A 22616-nucleotide genomic window follows, 5' to 3' on the forward strand; every position below is an offset into this window, starting at 1 on the left:
CCTATATCCCTTTGTCCAAAGGTTCCACTATCTGAAGAGCTGCCATTTTACCTCTCTCTGCCTATGCCCCTCTTTCACACATAAACACATGTGCACGTGACATGTTTCAGAGCCAGGCCTTGTGAATTTTTAGCATTAACTCAAAATATATTCCTCTGTGTGTGGTAGATATATTTGCTTGTTTTGTTTTTTAAAAAACTCAAGGCAAAATATATAAACAAAAGCACTAAATGAACATTCCTGGATTTGCTTCTTTTTAAAAATAACTTTTTTTAATTATTATTCATACTTTCTGCTAGCATGTGCTCTGCTCTGCCTGCAGCCTTGGTGAGGCAGGGCGTCGTAGGAAGAGGAACGCCAGTTTCTGGGAGAGAAGCACTGATCCAGAGCGAGGGGGAAGACAGGCTTGATCATCTAAGAAAGGGTGTAAGTTCTCAAGTGCAGCTCTGAGAAGACAAGAGAGAGGTAGTGTATTATTTTGGGTAGAAAACCAGAGTTGAAGGAGTCTCATTTGTGGGGAGCGAGGATGATATCTTTGCTGTTGTGCTCATGCATATGTTGTAGTATAATGTCCCAGTGCGTCTGAACACACATCTAGACTGCATGTGACATGAGGGTAATGTTTTAAAAAAGGAAGAAAGGAATTCACCCTTTTGCAGATCTTTTCAAAGCTCAGCTGCTTTGCTGCTGGAGTGCTTGGTGTAGCTACAGAAGCGCTAGGCAAAACATTTCTCTCATCCAGCTGCTGGCACACCACACAGCAACCCATTTATGTGAGCACCTGGTTGATGTGTTTGCTTGTGACAGATCTTGGCACGCCCTCTCCTCTGTCTGTAAAGCTTTACTGACTCGTGTTTTGTAGGATTTTTTTTCCCCCACAAACTCTATCAGGCATGGGAGGACTTGGAACAGAGCGACACTGGGTCTGGCACCAACAGGAAACTGCATTTTGGATAAACCCTCTATGGTGCAAGCTTTGCAGCCACTTAAGGGCTTTTGTGTGGAGATCAGGAGGAATGGCTGTCCATCATCCAAAGTCCATTGCAGTGGGAAGTGTGCCTGTGACTGCAAAGGTCTTTGGCAAAAGCCACCAGCATCTATCTGAAGGCTACAGTGATGGGCTCACGGTTCCCCCCAGGGTACAGTGCAGAAGCAGCTTCAGGAAGAGAGTGCTCTTTCACCAGTCATCCCAGTGCATCATTCATTAAATATAAGGCCCTACAGGAAAACCAGGGCTTCGTGTTCTCCATGCCCCCTCCTGCATCAGCCCTGACGTCAGTAGTTTCGAACCATGGAAGTTAAATTAAGGTCAGTGCAGTCTAATAGACAAGGGAGAGAAAATGCAAAGAAGTCAAGGTAATGAGAAAATACCTGCCATCTGGAGCTGTCATAAGCACGCATTTACATCGCTCCCCACAAAATAAATAAATTACAGCCTATGGAACATTAGTCTCCCTGGATGCAATGCTCTGTTTCTGCCGCTACTGCCAAAAATTTTGGCCTCCCTGCCTTCTGCATGATCGTTGGCTCCTGCTGAAAGCCCCAGAGAAATGTGCATGGGCACGGGGAGGCATCTGCAGCCCCTGACTGCTGGAGTGCAATGGATGGAGTGGGATCTGTTCAGCTGCATCCCCTCACTCCCTTCCTCGCTCTGATGGAAAGTTTTCCTCCCAGCTCTGACAGCATCGCAGCCACTCGGGGAAGCACATGACTTCCTCAGGAGATGGTGTTTTTACTTTGTGTTGCAGGCATGGCATCGAGGCAGCGTGTATCTCAGTTTCTGTAGCATGGTCGCAGCAGCAGCTGCAATGCTGGGAGCTGAAATGCTGGCTGGAAGTGGGGATGGAGGCACAAAGCATACCAGAGCCACATTGAAATCGGGGTGGAAGAAAGGAAAAAGAAAAACAAGAAAAATCAGCAAACAGCCTCCTCCAGAAAGCTTGTTTTGTTTCCGGGTGCCAGGGGTGCTGTTTTTACTCCAGATGGTTACCACGGGGCCCATCTGTCTAAAAAAGTGAGTCAATGGAAATCACAGCTCAGGATTGCAGACTGGATCTCTCCCTGTGGGGCACCTGTGCTCCTGTGGGAGCAGGACAGGGGCAGGGGTGTCCCCAGGTGAGGTGGTTTTCCCAGCCATGTGCCCGAGGGTCTGGTGGGGAGGGCAGGAGGGAATGTGAGCCCTTTGGCTATGAAAGAGCATGGTACAACCGTCGTGTGTGGATAGTGAGGATGCCTCCAAAATCTTGAGGGGATGTGGCTGGTGCCATCCATCAGCTATCAACCCAGGCTGATGGCTACAGTGCCATGCTGGTGCAGTCACATTGCTTCCCAGTCCATCTGGCATCTCTGCCCCAGGCTCTGCAGGTGTCCTGGCTTGTGTGGAGCAACCTCACTGTGGCTCTGGCCTCTACTGGGAAATCCCCAGGGAACTGGGAATCCCCAGGGGCCTTGTCTTCCAGATGATTTACTTGCTGCTTCCCTTTACAAGAACGTGTCTCCTCCTAGTCTGTCTCCTGACTTGATTTCAGTGGTGTGAAGCCAGCAGAGGTTTGAGCCTTCGCTGATATGAAAGACCTGGAAACCATGGCTTGGCTGTCAGTGGAATAATCTTCATTGTGTCTCCTCACTCTGTCTGCTACCCTGCAGCTGAGGTAAAGCAGTGCTCATGGCCAGTCCCACCTGTGTAAGAGGGGCTCCCCACTGCCCATGCATCCTCCTAGGGGGTGTCTTGTACATCTGCTGCCAAACAGCAGCTGCTGGCAGGACAGTGGGACTGAACTCTTCCCTCTACACTGCTTTTTTCTCCACATAACTCTGCAGAGTTATGTGTGATGGAGGAGGTGTCACCAGTTATCTTAGAACTTAGAGGAACTGAACGAAGTCAATGTGGAGCTAAAAATGCTTCCACCAGGTACTGCCCCCAGACACTGGTTATTGGGTGATAGACATTTTATTATGGGCAAGAGCTGAAAGTTGTTTGCCCCAGACAGAGCTGTTTGGTGCAAAATACCTTAACTCTCTTGAACTGCACTGGATGTCAAGAGAAGGGTCCTCTCTTCTGGGCCACCAGTGAGCTCTGCATGTCTCTGTTCCCCACAGTCCTCTGGAAGGACTGCTATGCATCACAAGGCAGTGGTGGCAGAACCATGGCTGTATATGCTGAAAACCAGTACCTGCAGGCACCGTGAGACACAGACACCATTAAAGACTGACAACATGGTGTGCATGGCTTATTGGGTTGTGTCCCTCAGAAAATCCCCTCCAGTCTCACACTTTATATGGCCCTGTACCATTAACAACTCTGTCTCACCAAGGACCGAAACTTCAGTGCCCAAGGTTTTCCCTTAGCCCAAATGCTCTGAAATGCTCATGGTGAGTTGGTTTGGGGTGAGAAGGGCAGAGGGGAAGGAAGGGACATGCCAGCAGGGGTGGCAGATACTCCGAGGTGGTGTGGGGAGGGCTTGGCAGCCCTTTCAGCACTGTCCTATTGCAACAGGAGGGAGGAGGATACTCAGAGGTTACTTAAAAGCCCTCAACTTTTTCCAGGCTTCTGTTGCACTTCAGAAATTCTGCAAGGGAGAAGGAAAACAAAAAAAAAAAGACTAAAAAGAAGGTACCCTTGCTAACTAAAAAACTTCCTTTAAGAGCTTACTGCTATTAAATAATTGCTACATTTTGAATTGCTGTTTTCAGGATCTTTGGGAAGAAGTTGTATTCTCAGCTATGAATATTTTCTTAGAAATTTGGCATGACTTTTTCATTGCTTCATACTTACACTGAAACAGATGTGAAAGCAGTTTCGACTAGCTCAAAGAGAAGTCTCTGATCAGCCTACATCTGAGATTTCCCTTAAGGTCATTAGTGGGAAAGAAATAAGTGGATAAGTGCTTTTTTTTTTTTTTTTTTTTCTCTCTCTATGCCACCTCATTTTAAATTTTTTTTTTCCTCTGTCTTTCTCCAAAGTGAATTTTCTGCATGCAGGACTTGTCCCTTTATATATTTTAGTGTGCAGTGCTTGGGATTATTGCAGTATAACTTAGAATGAAATTTTTATTAGGGAAGGTGGTGTGTTATGCACTTCCTGGAAATACAATTTGTTGTTTTGGATGCAGTGATACTGGTGTGGAGGGTGGGAGAGAGAATGATTTTCTATCTCTTTAACCTGAAACTCCGTGATGTTTTAATTCCCTAATTCTCCAAGGCAAATACTTCTGTGTTAGACTTCCTTCTCCTGTCCCACATCTTCTCTTATTCATGTGTTTTGACAAACACAAAATGCCTTCCACTCCTCAGAGAGCTGTACTCCATTATTAGACTGATGTTTTCTGCCTCTCAGTTTTATTTATGTGAGTCTAAAAAAGTGTAGCTCTCTAGCACCTCACACTGGGTTTTGGTTTATCTCATTTGACATGTGGCATGCTGGCTAATGTTTGCTTTGCCTTTGAACTCTTTCTTTCTTCATGGTATTACAACATTTTTAATACAGGATGTCTGTAACAACGAACACCAATGAAGAGAAGAAGAAACCTCCTCTGAATGGGAGAAGAGCCCTCCCATCAGACAATTCCAATGATGAAGAAAATGAGGTCCCTGAGATGGAGGCTTTTGGATTGATACCCAGAGGATTTAATCCAAAAGGTACAGCATACAATTAAGACATTTGTCTATTTTTACATCTTCTGTACTCACCTCTGCCCAGGTCTGTGAATTAAAACCAAACCACTTTTTTTTTTCCTTATGTATTTTGATTTCAGCTAGCTTTTCTTGCTGCTCATTAAAAACTTGCTACAAAACGTGCATAGAAATGTTACTGCTGGATATTAGTATGGAAGATAGGAGTGGAGAAGCTGAACTGCCAGTTTTCAGCTTGAATTGTAGGAGTGGTTAAAAAAAAAGCAAGAATGAGATTTTCCCTGTTTGATCACAATCACAAAGTCACTTTAGTACCTGCTGGCTTCAGGCATGGCTGTGGCGGCATTGGGGTGAAGGGGGCAGGAGCAGCTGCCCCTCTTCATGGACCTGCTGGTTTGTATGGCCTTAATCTGACTGTGAAACTATGTCAAAATGATGCCTACCAGGGAAAAATTTTGTATAGATGTTCAGCTCACTCTTAAAAAGGAACATGAAACTGAAAGGAATCCCCATATTTTTGATTATTCTCCTGTGAAGTGTTTCAACTCTTTGGCTGGGGAGATCAAACAGTATTATAGCAGGGGATGAGCAAATCAAACCACATTCTCCATGCCAAGTCTTTGGAGTGAGCCTGAAAAAATTAGGTGAGATTTGGTTTAAAAGAAATCAGGACTGGCTCCTGAATGAGTCACCAACCAAATGACATTTTTTTTTTTTTTGCCAGTTTGAAGTGAACAGCAGAGCTCATTGAATGTGGCAACTTGGGGCAGCCAGATGTAATAATATTTAATGCTTGTATGGGACTTTTATTCTGGGGTTGAAAGAGTACGTAATATATTTGAGCAAGCGTTCATTACTGCATTTTATGCATTGGGAATCAGGCAAAGAGATTTTAAATGACAAACTCAATTTTTTATTGCAAAGCATTATTTCTGTAATCCTAATCATGTGCCTTAGCCACACATTCATTCCTTCTTCCCCCCCCCCCTTCAATAACCTCCATTGTAATACAGATGCATTTATTTTAAAATAATTTCTTTTAAAAAAATGCCTGAGCAAACCAACTGGCATATTAAGACTGTAGAAGCTTTGCTTGAAGCTCTTCAAAAAACCCTATAGGCCTGGGGCAGGTATGTGAGTTTAAATCATCAAATGTAATGCAATACAGGTCCTGACTAGATGTCCTTTCAAACCCAATGTGCACACAAAAGCTGGAGATGTGTAAGGGTGTGGGATCCTTGAGAAGGAGTGCAGCCTGTAGCTAAAGCCCACCAGTACCAGGAGGAAGATTCCTGTTGCTTTTTAATGTGTTTCACATCAGGCTCTGAATGAAGTGCAGTGCTGGTGGGCGAGAGCCTCTTGCTTTTCAGAAATGCAATGGAAGCTCAGGAATGTCAGGCTAAGTGAGTTGAGGCCTGAACATTTGGTCAAGGTGATGCTGCTGATGAGAAAAACAGCCCTTGTCCAAAGCAAGAGTTTGTGTGGCCATAGAATAAATCTGTCTCTAGGACTTGTATGACTGAGAAACGAAACTGTGCATAACAGCAAAACTTCTTCTGTACAGCTGGATCAGCTCTGTTCAGTTCATCTCTGTAATGCTTGTAGCAACAACACGCAAGGGGTGACCTGAAGGGAAGGGACTGCACCAGTGTTTCAGTGCACATCAGCTGTGACCTGAGCCTGTGGTACCAGCTGATGTAAGCCTGGTGTCTGGACACACTGTTTGGGGCTAGGATGCTTAAGTCACCTGTCAGACCATGTTAAAGGCTATAGCCCAGAGGAGCTCACACTGGGACTTACACTCAGGATTAGGGGATAAAGTGAGAGTCTGCTGCCAGAACAGGAGTGGCGGAGCATGACAGAGCCCTGGTGCCATGAGTACATCTCTTCAGAGGACTGCTTGTGCCACCTATTTCCTTTCTCCTGCACACCTCTACACTAATGTGTTGTCCAAATTTCTTTGTAGTGGTTATCTTGTTTCATTTGCATAACACACTGAAAAAAAACAAACCCAAACATGCAAACGCTTTTATCTCTGCTGTTACAACTGAGGTGTTTTCTAGCCTTTAGTGTCGGACTGGACACCTGGTATAAACATCTTAAATGTCAGTGTCTTTACCTGTGGCAGCTCACAGTCAACACAGAGCCATTCTGTGAGGGGAGGGGAGGGCACAGGCTGTCCAGAGAGGCAGTCAGTGGCAGTTCTAAGCTGATCTGTACCCTTCTTTCAGCTCTGTTGGCCACAGCAACTGGCCGTAGTAAGAGGTTAGCTCCTTGGCTCACATCATTTATATGCCTAAATTTAACTGAATCCTGCCCTTGATCCATGCAGCGTAGGTGTCCAGAGCTGAGTCAGTCACCTTCATTTCACGTGACAGCCAACAGAGAGAAACAGACATTTTTAGGATGTGATTCATTTGACCTATTTTAGCTACTACTCTAGGATGAGGTAAAATCCTTTGCTTGACTGGCTCTCTGCTGACACCCACTTCTTGTCTGCTAAGTCACAGCCGGAGGGAGCTGCTGGGGATGGCTGCCCTCCCATCCTGGTCAATGGGCTCCCTGCTGCAGGAGGAGATATTTAGTGAGGGGGATGCACAGCTCTCTTGTGCTTCTTCAGCAAGAAGCCTGTGTCTCCGTGAACACGGCTGTGTCCTCCTCCTGGCTCTTCTTAGTCAGCTCATCTCACCACCATGTGTTAGGAGTGGGCTTGGTGCTTGGAGCCGCTGGGTGGGAGGACACAGCCCTGCAGCCCCACTGTCTGCAAGCTCCCCACGCACCCTCCTTCCCAAAGTTCCCTCGTCAGGGAATCGTGCTTCCCTTGGCAGCAGATGGGCACCTGCTTTGGAAACTCACACTGTACCATTTGTAACCCAGCGCCCTTTTTTTTTGGTCCTGCAAGAAAACCTGATTGATATTCTGGCTATTAGAAAAGCAGCTCAGGCTTGTACTCATTTATTTCCATACAAGCTTAATGTTGCAAAAGCTTTAAGAAAGCATCAGGCTGCTACTTCTCATGCAGCAAACCTGCTTGCAGTAAACAGCAGAGTAGGATATTGGCAAATTGCCAAATGGACCTGACTGAAAGGAGCCCTGGATGGCTGCTTCTCCTTCACCAACAGATGAGCAGTGATGTGTGCAGCAGCATCAGGACCCTTCCTTTTGATTGTAATCTGGTGATGGTGTTAGTGCACCCCATTACCTTGCTTAGTTTTGTCCTCTGTTTTTACTATTACTGTAATCAGTAGAGGCTCAGGTGAGCACAGGTTACCTTCACCTTGCAGACTCAATGTATGTTTTAAGAGTAAGCGTGAAATGTGTTTTCTGCAGTTGCGTATGGCTGTGTTTTGACAGGAACCATTTAAAGTTCTGAGATGAGATGAAGTGAAGTACGTGATGAACCAGGGTGGCTTAGCTTTGCAGTCACTTGAAGGGAGGAGAGGGGCACTATTGCCTTTTATTTTGGAGCAAGAGATGAAAACACGACAAACCCTCAACTCCATTTTTATGCTGCTTTTGAAGCTGATCGAGAAGCTTGGATCCAGTTTGAATCGAGAAGCTGATCCAAACTTACTGATAACATCATCCCTCGTATAGCCCCATGATATGCAGCTTTTATACGCAGGACTTTCAGATTGGGAGGGCTTAGGAGAGATAATGGAAGAGGCTCTCCCCTGCCCCTGCTTTAACATCCTCCAGGAAATTCCTACCTCATGTAATTTAGTTGAGAGTTTTGTCAGAATTATGATGAGTGGGCATTGGAAATTTTTGCAGGGAGGGAGGCAGAGACATACTTCACAGGGGGACAATGAGAATGATTTCTGAATAAAACACATTTGATGCTTCACACAAAAATCACTTTAGCCAGTGGGGTTCTTACTCGGATACTACTCCAGAAGCTCGGTGTATTGAGTAGCCAATAACAATAATATTGCCATAGGACTCTAAGCTTGCTTCAGTATTGAACAGGGTATTCCAGCCTTTCCACAGGTTAGCAGTAGGTGGATTTCTTTGCGTTCAGCTGTCCAGAGCTTCTCTATGAAAGGATCCTGATCTTGCAGAGTCTCCGGGCAGTTTCCTTTCCTTCTGTTTCCCACAGAGCAGGACAAGGCAGCTGATGCTGATGATGAATGAGCATCACCAGCTCCTGTTGCTTTTGTTAGCTGTCACCCAGGGCCAAGGCTGGGTGAAGGACTGTGCTGGACTCCAGGGGACTTGCTGCCTGTGGGGCTCTGCTAATTGTCGAACACATTCTTGCAGAAGGGCAGGGCTGGCACACATGCTGCTCTAGTCTGGAGGCCACATAGCCAACAGGGAGCTGATCTGCTGCTTGTCCAGAGCCCACCATTGATGCAGTGCCTCCCTGCCTTCCAGGAAAAGCAGTGTGCAAAGCTATTGCCTGAGCTTCTGTGAAATGGGCTGCATTCAGCCCCCAGTGACTTGAATTCTCTGAGCACATCATTCCTGCTCACAGTGTACTCAGCAGCAGGCCAAATTAGCCACCATCATGAGTACACACAGCTCCACCAGCTGCTGTAAATGTGCATCTCTTTTTGCCAGGCATGAGATTGGCTCCATCACAGTCAGTTTAAAATGCAGAAATTATCTGCTTTCTAACTGTCAGCACCAGGGAAGATAAGTTCAGAGCTGCAAATCAGGCTTTACTCTTCTGTCTTTCCGATGGTGTTAAGGAGTAATGGTCCTCTTGGCAGAGGTTTGGTGGTTATCTCCCCAGGTATGTAGGCAAAAGAATGATGTCCAGCTTGTTTTCATGTGGTTGCTCATTGTGTGAGAAGGTTCCAATTATGAAGATTCCTGGTATGGTATAGTTATGTAGCTTGCGGTCACAAGTGCCTTTGGCTATTCCAGTACCACTCCACAGTGGTCATTAGCTGAGCAGACCAAATTCTAGCAGTGTAACCTTTTAGGCTATAACCTTTTAGACATTCCTAATTTGAAGAGAGTGAAGATTTGCCCGTGAATGTTATAGATACCTACTGCTGTTTGCCTGTGACTCTGTGCTGTAGTTATACACTGTAATGTTATATTTAGTTTTCATAAGAAGACACTAATAGCAGTGGAGGTGTACTGAGAAGCTGAGTCTAGACACATACAGTACACCAAAACCTTATTTAATACAGATGATCCAAGCTCTCAGCTGAATGCAAGGTGATTATCTGCCTCTCAGGCTCTTCAGCACTAGTAACTCTTTGCAAATGCCAATGTACCTAAGTGTCAGAAGCCCCCTGCAAATCTACATTTTATAAATGGAGGGCTGCAAGAGAGGAGATAGGAAGCCACAGATGTCAAAGGCCCATTGATTGCACTGGACAATTTGTGACAGCAAGGCTCAGACTTGCAGAAAACCAATGCCCAGAGAAAGATGGAGCCCAACTCTCCTTGGGGACATTCAGCTTTCCACTTGTAGCTGCCTCCCCTTTCTGAAATTGCTTTCAGGTTTTGCTAGAAGCCTTGCAGCCTCTGTGAAAATGGGAGGCAGACAGAGATGTGTCAGTCCTTAAGTCCCTGCTCAGCTGGGAGGGGGTAAGATCCATCAGATCCAGCATGCTCCATTGCACTTGTGCTCCTTGATGTGGCAAAGCTGGGGAAGGGTAGGAGGGGGCCTTTAATGATGTTGGTATCAATACTGATGTTCCAACACACTGACTCTTTCTCCCTCTGTTAATTTCTGTGTCTCTGCAGATTACCTGCGTGTCGTGGACATTCATATGTTCAAGGAGCCTCATGAGATTAACAAACAGCAACACCACACCGACAAGTACTACAGCCCCAAGCTGATAGTGCGTCGGGGACAGGCTTTCCAAATCCAGATTGACTTCAACCGGCCCTACAACCCAGAGACAGACCAATTCTGGCTGGAGTATTTGATAGGTAAGTGCCTGACAAAGGCTGTGTCATATCAGCAAAGTAAAGTTGAAGAGTACCCTCTAAACAGGAGCACAGCAGTACTTAATGGCTGGGTCTTTTCCTGTTATGATTGATAAACCATAAACCCAGGGTTAACCATAGGCAAAAAAGTATTTTTCTAAACAGGGGCTGAGACCTTACTCGAGAAACTTAGCTGGATTGCTTGTGAGAGGAAGAGCAGTACTTGTGGCTTTCTGTTTAGCAAGCAACTGTACGTGCTGAGCTTCCAAAGCTACCTCTGGTTAATGCTGGATGGCAGTGCTGAAAGGTAGGTGGGACAGGAAACACTTTTTACTAGCATTGAGGAGATGTGAGAAGGAGGAGTCTGTAGGTTAAGGTGGGAGAGATGACTGTGCATGAGCTGGGGTAAAAAAAATGTTGAGTATTCAAGGGGGAAAATTACACAAAAAAATTACAGAGTGGAAGAATAGGAGGCCTTGCAACACTGCAGCCAGCATTTACAGCCAACCTGGTAACAAGGGAGAAGGTTCAGAGACTGCAGCTTTGGACCAGAAACTTACTCAGAGCAGGAAGGCATTTTTCCTCTACTGAGAGATCTTCATCAGAGACCCAGGTCCTAATATACCTGTTGACTTACTGAAGTACAAGGACTAGAGAAGGGCATGATCTTGCTAGAGAAAGGGAAAAGCAAAGGACAGAATGGAGCTTCCTGCTGTGCTCCAAAAATGAGGAGCTCCCACTGAACACTGCTCCCTACATCACAGCTCTGGGAAAGCCCCAGCTTCATCCAGTGTGACCTTGGAGTTTCTGTGTTAAAATGGCAATGTTCCTCTTTTAAAACTCTTTAAAGTAGGTTTGAATTGATGTTTTAATTTAATTTCTTGAGACATACAGTTCTGAAATTTGTAACTGATATTTCTTCCCATCTTTGAATTATGATGATGTGGCCATTCATTAGATTTGTTGCCTTTTAAAGCTAGATGGGCATTTATCTCTTAAACATACGTGCAATGAAAATGGTACTATCTGCACTTTTTTTTTTTTTTGTGGGTCTCTTCTTGCTAATTTAAATTAGGGTTGGGAGGCATGTTATGACAGTTCAGTGAATGATTGGCTGAACAGCCACAAGTGCCTTTAAAAATTTAATATGCATAAATATCATTAGATCTTTTGGGATTTAATTAAATTCAAGACTGTTCCCTTAATCTTTATATTTTTAAAACAAACATCTGCAGCAAGAAGAAGTGGAAAACAGAACGTTTGTTTATTATTACATTGTGTGAATTTTGCATTTGTTTTAATCAGCTGTTCGACACTGGAAGAAGAAATTTAACACTTCTTTTGTCGTTGTACAGTCCACTTATGAGAACATATTCAGTTATTTTCCTGTTGCTCTTTTCTAACATATCTGTCAATGGTTTGTACCTGGAATCACTAAGCATGGAAAAAACTTTTGTCCTGAGACACAATAGCAATGGGGTTAAATGCAGCCTAAGCCAGGGGAAACTTTGCAACAAACTGAGCTCTGAATGATGATTTTGGAGTCAGCCCTGAGTCTGTGGTTTACTTTCCTTTTCCATTCTTCATTGTCACTGTCCTGTCTGTGAAATGGGAATGGTCAGGCTGATGTCCCATGGGTGGTGGCAGGCAAGCAGCTGAAGGAAAGTGCTGCATATCCAGGGTAGTGTACAATGCTATTGCTCTCTCTTGCTTTTTACAAGTCTGCTTCTGTGAACACTGCTGCCCTCTTGCTACAAGGAATTTGACGCACAGAGATTCAACTGGGAGATGTTCCAGCTCCTCTTCCAGGAAATGGTTAATACTCAGCACTCCACAAATGTTTCTCTTTATGTACCTGTTGTGAAAACACAGTACATTTGTTCTCAGAGGATAGCAGCAGGAAGCAAACCAAAAGCAGTCCACAAAGGACAAGGGAATTGTCCAGAATTTATCTACTTCTCTATTGCTACTTTTTCTTTAAGTGCCAACTCCAACGTTTAATGCCCTGAAGGGGGAGAAAGAGATTTCTTAAACTTAGGAAAGGGCACTGAGTGCTCCAGGTTTCCATGCCCTGCTCTCAAACCTTTTCTCGGGGGCAGATGTGATTATTTGTATCCAGGCTTCTTCTGTTCTTCTGCCTGAAGAGTGGGCATTCAGCCCTCCTGCTGCCAGCTGCCCAAAAACCAGAGCCCAGTTCAAAAGCTGTTGCTGCCTCTGTGAGCAGAGGAGGGAGGAAGGCACCTCCAGGTGGCAGCTTAGCTCTGTGCTGTCTTAAAATGGGACGACCTCTCTTCTGCATTTTTTGTCTTCCTCTGGTGACTTTTCTCCCTTTAAACCAAGCTCTGACTTCAAGATCACCAAAGATATGGGGGGCTGGGGAGGGAAGCTCACCCTTTGATACTGCCAAGAAGGAGCTACATCCAAGAACTGGCTGAAGCAACAGCCAGAGACAGCTCAAGCTCAGAGAAGATTTTTTTGCATTGAAACAAGGGATATACTTTCTAGGAAGGTGCTGAACTTGAGAGATTAAAGTGATGGACACAAAGAAATACCAGGAGGTTGTTGTAAAATGACATTACCAAGGACTTCTCTGCTTGCCTCAGAAGTAGGTTTAGGATGGTGCAGCAGAACTGTAGAATATCCTGGGTTGGAGGGGCCTCACATCCAAGCCCTTGCTCAAAGAATGTTGAGATTGCTCAGGTTGCTTAGAAGCTTGCCCTCCAGACAGGTTTGAAGGTGGGAAGGGTAAACGAAGCAATGTGGACCAGGTTGTCCATGGAATGTAGGGTTTTTGTGTGTTTCAAGGGGCTGTTCTCATAAGGTACGAAGATAATTTTGGTAGGGATAGCTGGGCTTGGGTCCCAGGGAATTCAGCTGGAGCTTGGAAAACTCAACATCTCTTTTTACAGGGCTGTGCCTACAGTGAGGGGTGTTTATACAACAGCACTGAACAAAGCTATTCAGAAATTATTTCCCAGCACTGGAAATTTCCCAGCATTGATGTTAATCCATCACAGAGTTTTTATTCATTAAAGACTGATTTTACTCCTGAAAAATGTGACAATGGTAATGACTTGGTCTTGTGTGTGTGCAGATCCATTCTATTTCCTTTATTCCCTAAAATTTAGTTTTATTTCTTTTGTTCCTATTTTTGCTTCTTTTGCATCATTTAAAAGATGATTAATGAAGCAAGTAAATCAAGCAGAGACTGCTTAATCCTTCTAATTGATAATGAGTCAAGGGTACTTGGGGCTGATACTTCTTGCATCGTGTGAAACTGTCTGAAACACACACAGTACAATCTTATGCAACAATTTATTTTTTTTTTTAATCCACAGTCCATTTAAAGACTATTCACAAGGAATCTAGAGCTCATGGGCTAAACTGTATAAACAAATGCACATAAATATGTAAATACATAAATTGCCCCAATCTCTTGAAAGTCACTTTTAGTGATATTCTTCTGAGATGGTTCCTCCAGCCATAACAGTTCTTTGTGACTAAAATCCTCTTTGCTTTAACAGACTGTTTTCCATAAAATCCTCTTTGGTGAAACTGGCTGAAGTGCTAACAAGTGAATTGTTATAATTCAGTTTCACTTCATTAAATTAGGAGCATACTTCTCTGACAAAGTATGGAAAACAATGAATGTGCAAAAAAATCCACATGGAAAAATACCCACTGTTAAAAAGCAATGGGATATTATTCCAGTTCTTGTGCTGGATTACAGCCTTGCCTCAGCACCTGTGGTTTGGGAGCTTCTCCATCACCACATATTCCCTTGTAGCCCACTTCCTGGCTTTAATGAGAGAAAAGGTGAGCATCACCCCTTGAGAAATATTTGTTTTATTGGCCTGGGATTGAGATGAAAGAGCCACAAGAGAAGTGTAGATGTTGTGCTTGCATCCCCTTCCCCCATAGCAGATACAATTTTAGCACCAGGGAGCCCAGAGGAGGCAATGACTCCTGCACACATCTTGATATATCCTGACCACTGCCTTCATGCTAGTGGGGATATTTTGTGCTGCTCTTGGTTTTCCATAATGTGGTACACAGCTCCTGCACTGGGGACAGCCAGTTTGGCATCAGTGCTGCAACGTTTCCCACAGTATCTGATGCACTGATTTCTCTGAAAAGCAGATGTTTGATTAGGTGGGTTTATACAGCCTTCAGTCTTGCTTTTAGTACTAGTTTCCTGTACATGGCTGTAAATCCTTGAGTAGCTGATAAGTGTATATGTTGCATCCTTTTCCTAATGATGTATTTCCCACACCCTCATAAACTGTATATTTGTATTTTCCTCAAATCATAAATCTATATAAATTCGTCAAGCCCTAAATATTATTGTGAACATTTTATTCATTGGCATATTTCTGGAATGATCATAAATCCCAGTCCTCCAAGCTGTTATCACATTTCCAAACATGTGCACGTGGGGACACCCACACACTCACCCATGTTCACCCTTCAGGCTTCTGTAAATCATTGGTTTGAGGCCTGAAACAAGAGCAGACACTCACTACTTTTTCTGTGGTCTTTCCAGGCCTGCTCCAGAGGAACAGTTATAAACATGTGAAAGTATCTAAGAACAAAACCATGTTGGGGCTGATCCCATAGGGCTTACTTAGGTGACACCAAATTCCCACCTATAGTCAGAGGGAATAAATTAATAGGTGTCTAATGCAGGACCTCCTCAAAGAGTTCGTGGAGCTCTTCACACTGCCCAACAGCATCCACAGCCTTTCTTGAATGTGATAGCAGTGCTGGGACAGGAGTTATTCCAGGAGGTTTTGTTCCATTTGTCAGGCAGTAAATCTGTCTTAGTAGGAGGTACTAATAGGTCATCTGTCACTTGTCTTCAGCAGTTCTGGGGCAAGGTAGGTGGTAGCTAATGGGGTGGCTGGGACATGAGCTGTCTCTGAGAACCCTGTATGAGACGTCAGGCTTAGTTCTACCTCTTGGAAGAAGTTGCTTATTAGAAGTTTGATCCTGATTTTCTTAGAAGCCTTCTTGGGATTATACAAGAGCAGCCAACTCTGGTATTGGGGAAAACTGTTAGTGCTGGTACATAGCACTGAGAGTTTATGAAATCACTGTATACCTGTTTAACAAAGAACTATGAAAACTGAACAAAGATACAGAAACACCTGATGATCTGAACATGGAGTCCCATTTTGGAGGAGAAGCAGTGGAAGACATTTCCTAAAAAATGAGTCCAGACAGAGCAGAGACCTGTTTGCCAGCTCTTACCAAAGAACAACAAAATTCGCTTTCTAAATGAAGATGCCGGAGTTTTTTTTTTTTCCTCTGGAATCCCTCTGGATTTCCTAGCCAGTTTCTGGAGTAGCAGAGAGGAGGGATTCCCCTGATGTGCTCCATTAATGAAATACTTCATGCAAAAGAATTTTTATCTTCAGTATGCTCTCCTTTTGCACTCCTGCAGCATCAAGTGGCATATAATATTTAACTATATTTTTTAATGGTTTTAATAGCTAAGGTGTGTGACTCCAGTCTGTGTTTTACAGCTGTAAAGTACTAGAAACTTTCACTCCTGGGACAGAGTAGACACATTAAGGATTCCTACCTAGAGCCATAAGGTAAAAAATTATTTCAAGATCTTTGGATTTCCTACCTTTCTAAGATTGTATGTAGCACTTCTGAAGGCAATGAGGTTTGAGATAGAAGGAACTCAGATGTAATGTTAAAGCAGTGGCTCAAAGACACTACTGTATTTTACAAAAATTTTATTCTCCTCCTTCCTTTCTTGTTTCTTTTGATTGTTTGGTATTTTATTAGAGAATATCTCTCCATTTTATTTTTCTTTCTTTTTCTTTTTCCTTTTTGTCTTCTCTCTTCCTTCTTCCCTTCTTCTCCTCCTTCTTTCTCAGCTTCTCTTCTTTATTTACTTTTCCCTCCTCTTTTTGCCTTTTTACTTTTCTGACAGTGGTTGTAGTTATTCATAGTGATTAAGAAGGCATGGTCCCTGTATGCTCACAGTCATTCCTAGGCTGCTTGCTATAATAAGGCTTACTTCTGCTACACAGCTACTATACTTGTAGCTTCCAGCTCAAAGGTATTTATCAACCTGTCACAATTATTCCACTTCCAGTCTTGGCATTGAAATAGATTATTTACCCTTTGTGTGAAAGACTGTACCTAGGTAAAAGAAATGACCCTAATAGAAAGATTAACATTAATCTCTGTGTGTCTCCCTCTCCAAAGGGAGACAGGTTCCTCAGCTCCTTTCAAGCCAGTCCTCTAAGGGGAGTTCCTAGAAAGGCTATGGAGAAATAACTATGTTCACCTCCCTCTCTAAAAGGGAGGTTATGTCCTCTGAAGATCACTGTATCACTGATCTCTGTGATATAGACCAACTTTTCCCTCCTCTCCACTGAAAGTAAAACATGTACACGCTTGTGTAAGGTCTATCTGAGAGGACCCATCTGTCCCCCCACTGATTTTGCTACCAGCACATTGCAGATTCAGTGGTGGCTTTTAAGAGCAATGTGTGTGTCCACTGAGGGTCAAGGGAAAAACTAAATCAGAAGAACCAAATTAGAAGGAGACAGGGACTTCCAGGGACTGAGCTGAGGAGGACTGTGCTTTGAGCAAGCCTTGGTTTCTGTTAGTCACTTGGAAGGAAGCACAGCAGACGGGGATAGCTAGAGGAGGAGGAGGGCTCGTGTTTTGCCAACTGAACTTGCTGTACCTATTTCTCACAATCCCTCTGTTGCTGTAAATCCCTCTCTGGTGTGGGTCTTCCACCAAGAATTAAACACAGCTTCCCTCCGTGCCTCATGGGCCCAGGGCTGACATGTTAAGGAGCTGCAGCATATGTTTAAAAAAACCCCAACACTTGGAATGCAGGTGTGTGTGGCCACAGTTCTCTGTTTTAAAAGACTCATTCCTTTGCTACTACATAAATAAGACTCTGGCAAGCTTTCACAAACATTGCACACTACTTTTTGTCCCCATAAAGTGTATGGGTGTGGCAGAGGCCATTCCCTAGATCCCCATGGTGACACATGGTTCAGCTGTGATGCATTTCATCATGTAGACCTTCACTCGTGTTTGCTTACTTTCAAAGCCTTGTGATGCAGCATTCCTTTAAGAGCAACAGCAGATATTTTGGCCCTCTTTTCTGGGTATCCAGGAAGCCCAGGAGATGTGGAGCAGAGCTGAGCTGCAACTGAAGTAAGGAGGAGCCTTCAGGGGCCAGCTTGGATATCTACAGAAACCGAGGTGGGATAAGAAAGAAGTATCAGTGTTGCGGGCCTGTGCAATGTGAAGCAGGGGAAATATGTTTGGGCCATTAAACTGTCTGTAAAAGGAAGGTTTCTCTAGAAATAATGTGTACTGGTGGTATCATGGCTCAGTACCTAGCACTGAAATGCAGGGAGCTAGAGACCCATGCTCAAAGGCAATGCAGTCAGCAGCCCCTATTCAGTGCCTGATATCTTCTGAGCTGTAAAAGGAAACTATAAAAGAATTCACCCTGTGACTGGTGGTAACAGTGCAGAAATGTCCAGGCTTTCCAAATTCTCAAGCTGGATTTTTCCATGTTCTGTTAGCAAGCAGACAGGGACATCCCAGCAGCATGATGTCACACAAACGACTTTGTCTTTCATGGAGCAATTGGCTGTGAAATGTCCTCAAGTAAGGGCCAGGTCCTCCTACACTCTGAACACATGCGAGCAACAGAGAGTGAGGCAACCACAAAGAACTGGCTGCAGAGCATGATTCAGGCTGCCAAATCCTGGAGCAAATCAGAGCGAGAAGGATGCTGAGCGAGATGATGCTGCTGGCAGAAGCACCCTCCTGTCAGCATAAAAAGAGTTTATCTTCTCTGCACGGCTCCTGGTCTTGACAAGAACCCAAACACCCTCCTGCCTCTCCATGGGTTGGGTTAGCACCAGAGATCCTGCAAAGAGTGCTCTGCCAGGTGTTCATGGGCTTTTGGTAATGAGCCTTTGGATAACATTGAATCTTCTTCCTTAGAGACTCTAACCTAGAGAATGAAACCACCATTGTACATTATCCCTTCTGAGAAGGGGCTTACTTTACAGATACAACAACTATGAGCCATCGTTGGTCCTACATTTCCACTGCAGCCAGAAATGTGTGCTCAAGATGTAGATAAAAGCCAAATGGCCAAGCCATTCTGCCAGGACTTCCCTAATATGTCAACAAACATACTACTGCCCCTACATAAGGATTCTTATGCCAGTAACCTTAACATGTAATGCCAAATTTATTCAGCTTTATTGTGTTTTAGTATCAAGACAACAGATGTGCATATATGAGATTAATGTGTCTGGTGATGTCCCGTGTTTAGATGTTTGATTACAGCTCAGCTCCACAATCTCCTGTCAGAAGAAACAATTCCCTTGCTCTCCAATTTGCATTTTCGTTTTCATTTCAAAGGATTAGGGAACCTGTCCTCTCTTCACTGGAAACTGCTCACTGTGCTCCTGAGGGCTCTGCCCATCTTCCCAGGCTTCCGTGTGGGTTCAGGATTTATGCAACAGTTTGTGAGCCCCAAACCCTGCCAGTCTCTCAGAAGCAAATAATGTTATTATGTTTCTACTGTTTATAATATCTGCGAATTATCCCGACTTCTGTGATATCCCTCCTATGTCTGCAGGGATGCCTTCTCCTCATGGGTGAGCAAGACAGTGCAGTGGGTTGCCTCTCTGTGTGGGAGCAGCTGTGGTGGGCATGCGTGGGCTCTGGGCTGAAAGTGAGAACACCAGAAGCTTGGCACTTTGTTGAGCGTGCTATGAGGTGCTGGTGAGAGGGTTTCCATAAAGATATCTTGCAAAGGTCCCATGGCCTCTTTGGGATCTTATCTAGTTCCTATAGGCAGGTTTACTGGAGAGTGATCCTGCAGCCTCCCCATGTGCATGTAGGGTACATGGACCTGGTGGTGCATGGTAACCACCTCAGCAAAGCTCCTTCTGTTCCCTGTAGGCTCCTACACTGACGTGCAGCTTCCAGTGAAGATGACAGTGTCAGTTCCTAACAACATTAAAATAGTAATCTCTCCTCCATCCCACCTTTCTGAGGGAGGAAGGGGAGATATTTTTAAAAATAGCCCTTTTTAATGTTTTTCAAGGATGTCAGTTCAATGACTTGATTTGCTCTCCTGCTTTGTTTGTGTAGAATGTTGTTTGTTTTTTGTTTAAAAAAAACAACAAAAAACCACAATTATGTCAAAACTAGAAGCAAAATATCAAATGTAGAGGCAAGCTGGGTCGTGCCCAGTTCCACTACAAAGATCAAGAATATGTTTGGCTCCTAGATCACAATTGTTAGAGATGAGTCTTGTGTCTGCTGTTACCTCTATAGGCTCTTCTCTCTAGACTGGCTTTCCTTTGATGGCTTATATTTGAAGTGTCCAGTGCTTTATCTTCTAGTGTTTTCAATTGATTTTGCTCTCTTATTGTAATCCTTTTATTTTTATTTTTTTTTTTTCTTTAGGTCTTTCTCTCTTTTGTGTCCCTTACTGATCCAAATGGTTTTAGGCACCTCTGGGTGTCAGGGCAAAATGGGCTATTTTTGTGCACTGAACATTTGCAAAATGGGAATTCAGATGCACCGAATAATCCCTTGGATGAAGCACAGTAGCTCCAGATTTCTTAGAAACAAGGATGTTGTGTCAGTTCACACACTTCAGAATTAAAGCTGGAGCTGGCTTTCCCAGAGGAATGTAGCAGTGTTCAGATCTGGGATTATCTCTACATCAGCTGTATAAAAATAAGCAAGCAGGAAAATAACACCCTTGTGAGTTTAATTTTGAATTCTTAAGTAGTAGGAATGAAAACTATGGAAGTCTATCTCTCTGTCTGCCATCGTTGCTTTTCATTACCCTATTTTTGAATCAGAGAGTCTGACTTGCAGCCTAAAATATGAAATAAAGAACAGACTTGAGAATGAGATAAGGAACTCGGCCTTCTCACAAGCATCTTTTCTGTCTATGCTGCTGGTTTGCTTCCAGATATAGTTTGGCTCTACCTCAGGCTCAAAGGGTGGGTCCTCACACAACTTTGAATTCTGGCAGTGTACATGTTTACATTTAGCCTATCTGTCTAGATGCTTTTTATATCTGGAAGAGTAAAACAGGCTTCTCCGGGGTGTGATTTGTCCTGCTGTGAGGTAGACTATCATATTCAGTGTTTTGGAGATGTGTCATACCTTGGGATGCATTGCTGGCAGTGAAAGGTGAGCTATCCAGCTCAGATGTGCTGCTCATCTCTGGGTGTCCAGAGTTAGTTCCCAATCCATCCATGAGGAGCTAACACTCAGGAGAAACCAAGAGCTGGGTGTGTGGACTGACTTGTATTTCCTCCATCTGTGTGGGCTGGTGTGAAAGAGCACTTGATCTCTGCTTGTCAACACAGTAGCACAGTGAGAAGAAGAAGGTTCTGCACTGCTAAAAAGCCCCAGAGCTGATATCTGGGACCCAGGGGGCATTTGTGTGCAGGTGAAGAGGATGGCAGGAACATCTGAGCTGGGGAAGGGTCTCTTACCCACACTTACCAACAGTGTAGCTGACACCAAGGCAAGGAACAAGCTGAAGTGCAGATTGCTGAACTAGAGTAAACAGTGATAAGCAATGAAATCCAAGGACTACTCCGGGCTACACTCCTGACAGTGACCAAGCCAGAGAGACTGAATCTTGCTGGAGTGAGATGGGGTGGGGGGTTCTGCAGAGGCTGCCTGCTGGGAGGTGTTGCACGTATCCCTGTGTCTGCACTGCCAAGGGACCGGGTGCTGTGTGAAGAAGCTCTGAGGGAGGGAGGTGGCATCTGCCTGCTAAAACTTGCCACCTCCATTGGAAATACAACAAAGTGACAGAGGGGTGTCAGTAAATTAAGAAACTGTCAAAAGAAGGCAAACCTCTTCACTTTTCTCTCCAGGTCGCTACCCACAGCAAAACAAAGGCACCTACATCCCAATCCCACTAAGTAATGTGCTGAAACCTGGCAAGTGGGGAGCCAAGATTACCCGCAAGGAGAACAACTCTGTTCGTCTGTCCATCATGTCCTCTGCCACCTGCATCATTGGGAAATTCCGTCTGTATGTTGCTGTCTGGACTCCCTTTGGCATCCTCCGGACACAAAGAAATTCAGCACTTGACACTTACATCCTCTTCAATCCCTGGTGCCAGGGTAAGTACCTTATCAGAGTCAAAGGTTCCCACTTTCTGCTGCCACATGCACCAGGTGGTCAAGCGAGGGGAGCTTGGTACAAAGGAGGTTGGAGACATGCCATTTTGGGTCTAGGAATTTTATGGAAACTCTAAGAGACAAGTCCTTCAGGCTGGGGAACAGCCCAATGTGAGTGGGGCTCCATGCTGCAGACCTGTGCTGTAGCTACACTGCAGTTTCATGAGGCCAGCCCTGTGTTTACCAGCTAGGACAATGCAATGATGCTCCATTTCTCATAATAAATATACCCTAAGTCTTTGCTCTGTCTTTGGTAGGCAGCAGCATGAGCCTCCTGCCTGCCTCTGTGTGCCTTAAACTAACAAGAGTCAACATGGGCATGTTTTTTTCTAGGATTTGGTGGGGGATGGGATGTGGCAGTGCCTCATACTCTGTTGAGTTACATTGCTGATTTCCACATTTAGGACCGAACATCTGCAGCTCAAAGCCTGCAGGAATTCAATGGGAGCTGCTGCTCCTGCACAGGGTGGATGGAGTCAACCTGCTGTTGGCATCACTGCTGGTGCCTTCCCCCTGCTATGTGACATTCGCCCTTGTAACTTCCCCCTTAGTGGTGACTAATTACCAGCAACCCTGTCCTCTGTGAGGAACAGAACATTTTGCAAACGAGTCTTTTTTTATAATCCGGTGGGTTGAAGAGCAATTTATTTTTTTAAAGTCTCCCTGGATCCTGGGTAAAAGCAGCCCTTATGCTGACAGAATTGTGTTTTACCAAATGAAGTCCATGTGTGGCTCTAAGGAGGGGACAGGAGGACTGGAGAGGTTTGGTTCAGCCTTCTGACAGGCTGTAGCACTGGGTGTCAGCTTCCCACACTTGTAAGGCTACAAGTCATACTTATCACTATATATTTAGGTCTCCAGCTAACT

The 22616-nt window shown here is 44.5% G+C and overlaps 1 protein-coding gene across 5 annotated transcripts in view; it reads left to right on the top strand.

The window, feature by feature from the left end:
- Nucleotides 1-218: 218 nt before the first annotated feature.
- Nucleotides 219-22616, top strand: part of F13A1 (coagulation factor XIII A chain) — a 64142-nt gene continuing 41744 nt past the window's right edge. Inside the window, exons 1-5 of one of the 5 annotated variants that reach the window (XM_071736501.1) lie at nt 1901-2014; nt 2506-2651; nt 4487-4638; nt 10336-10524; nt 21441-21692. In XM_071736501.1, the coding sequence (XP_071592602.1) occupies nt 4488-4638; nt 10336-10524; nt 21441-21692 (592 nt within the window). In that variant the 5' untranslated portion in view covers nt 1901-2014; nt 2506-2651; nt 4487. Of the gene's footprint in view, nt 466-912; nt 2015-2505; nt 2652-3453; nt 3614-4486; nt 4639-10335; nt 10525-21440; nt 21693-22616 lie in introns of those variants that run through there. The other 4 variants (XM_071736502.1, XM_071736498.1, XM_071736497.1 and 1 more) reach the window with 4 other exon arrangements.

This window comes from Heliangelus exortis, chromosome 2, assembly GCF_036169615.1.
Source record: "Heliangelus exortis chromosome 2, bHelExo1.hap1, whole genome shotgun sequence".
Lineage (NCBI taxonomy): Eukaryota > Metazoa > Chordata > Aves > Apodiformes > Trochilidae > Heliangelus > Heliangelus exortis.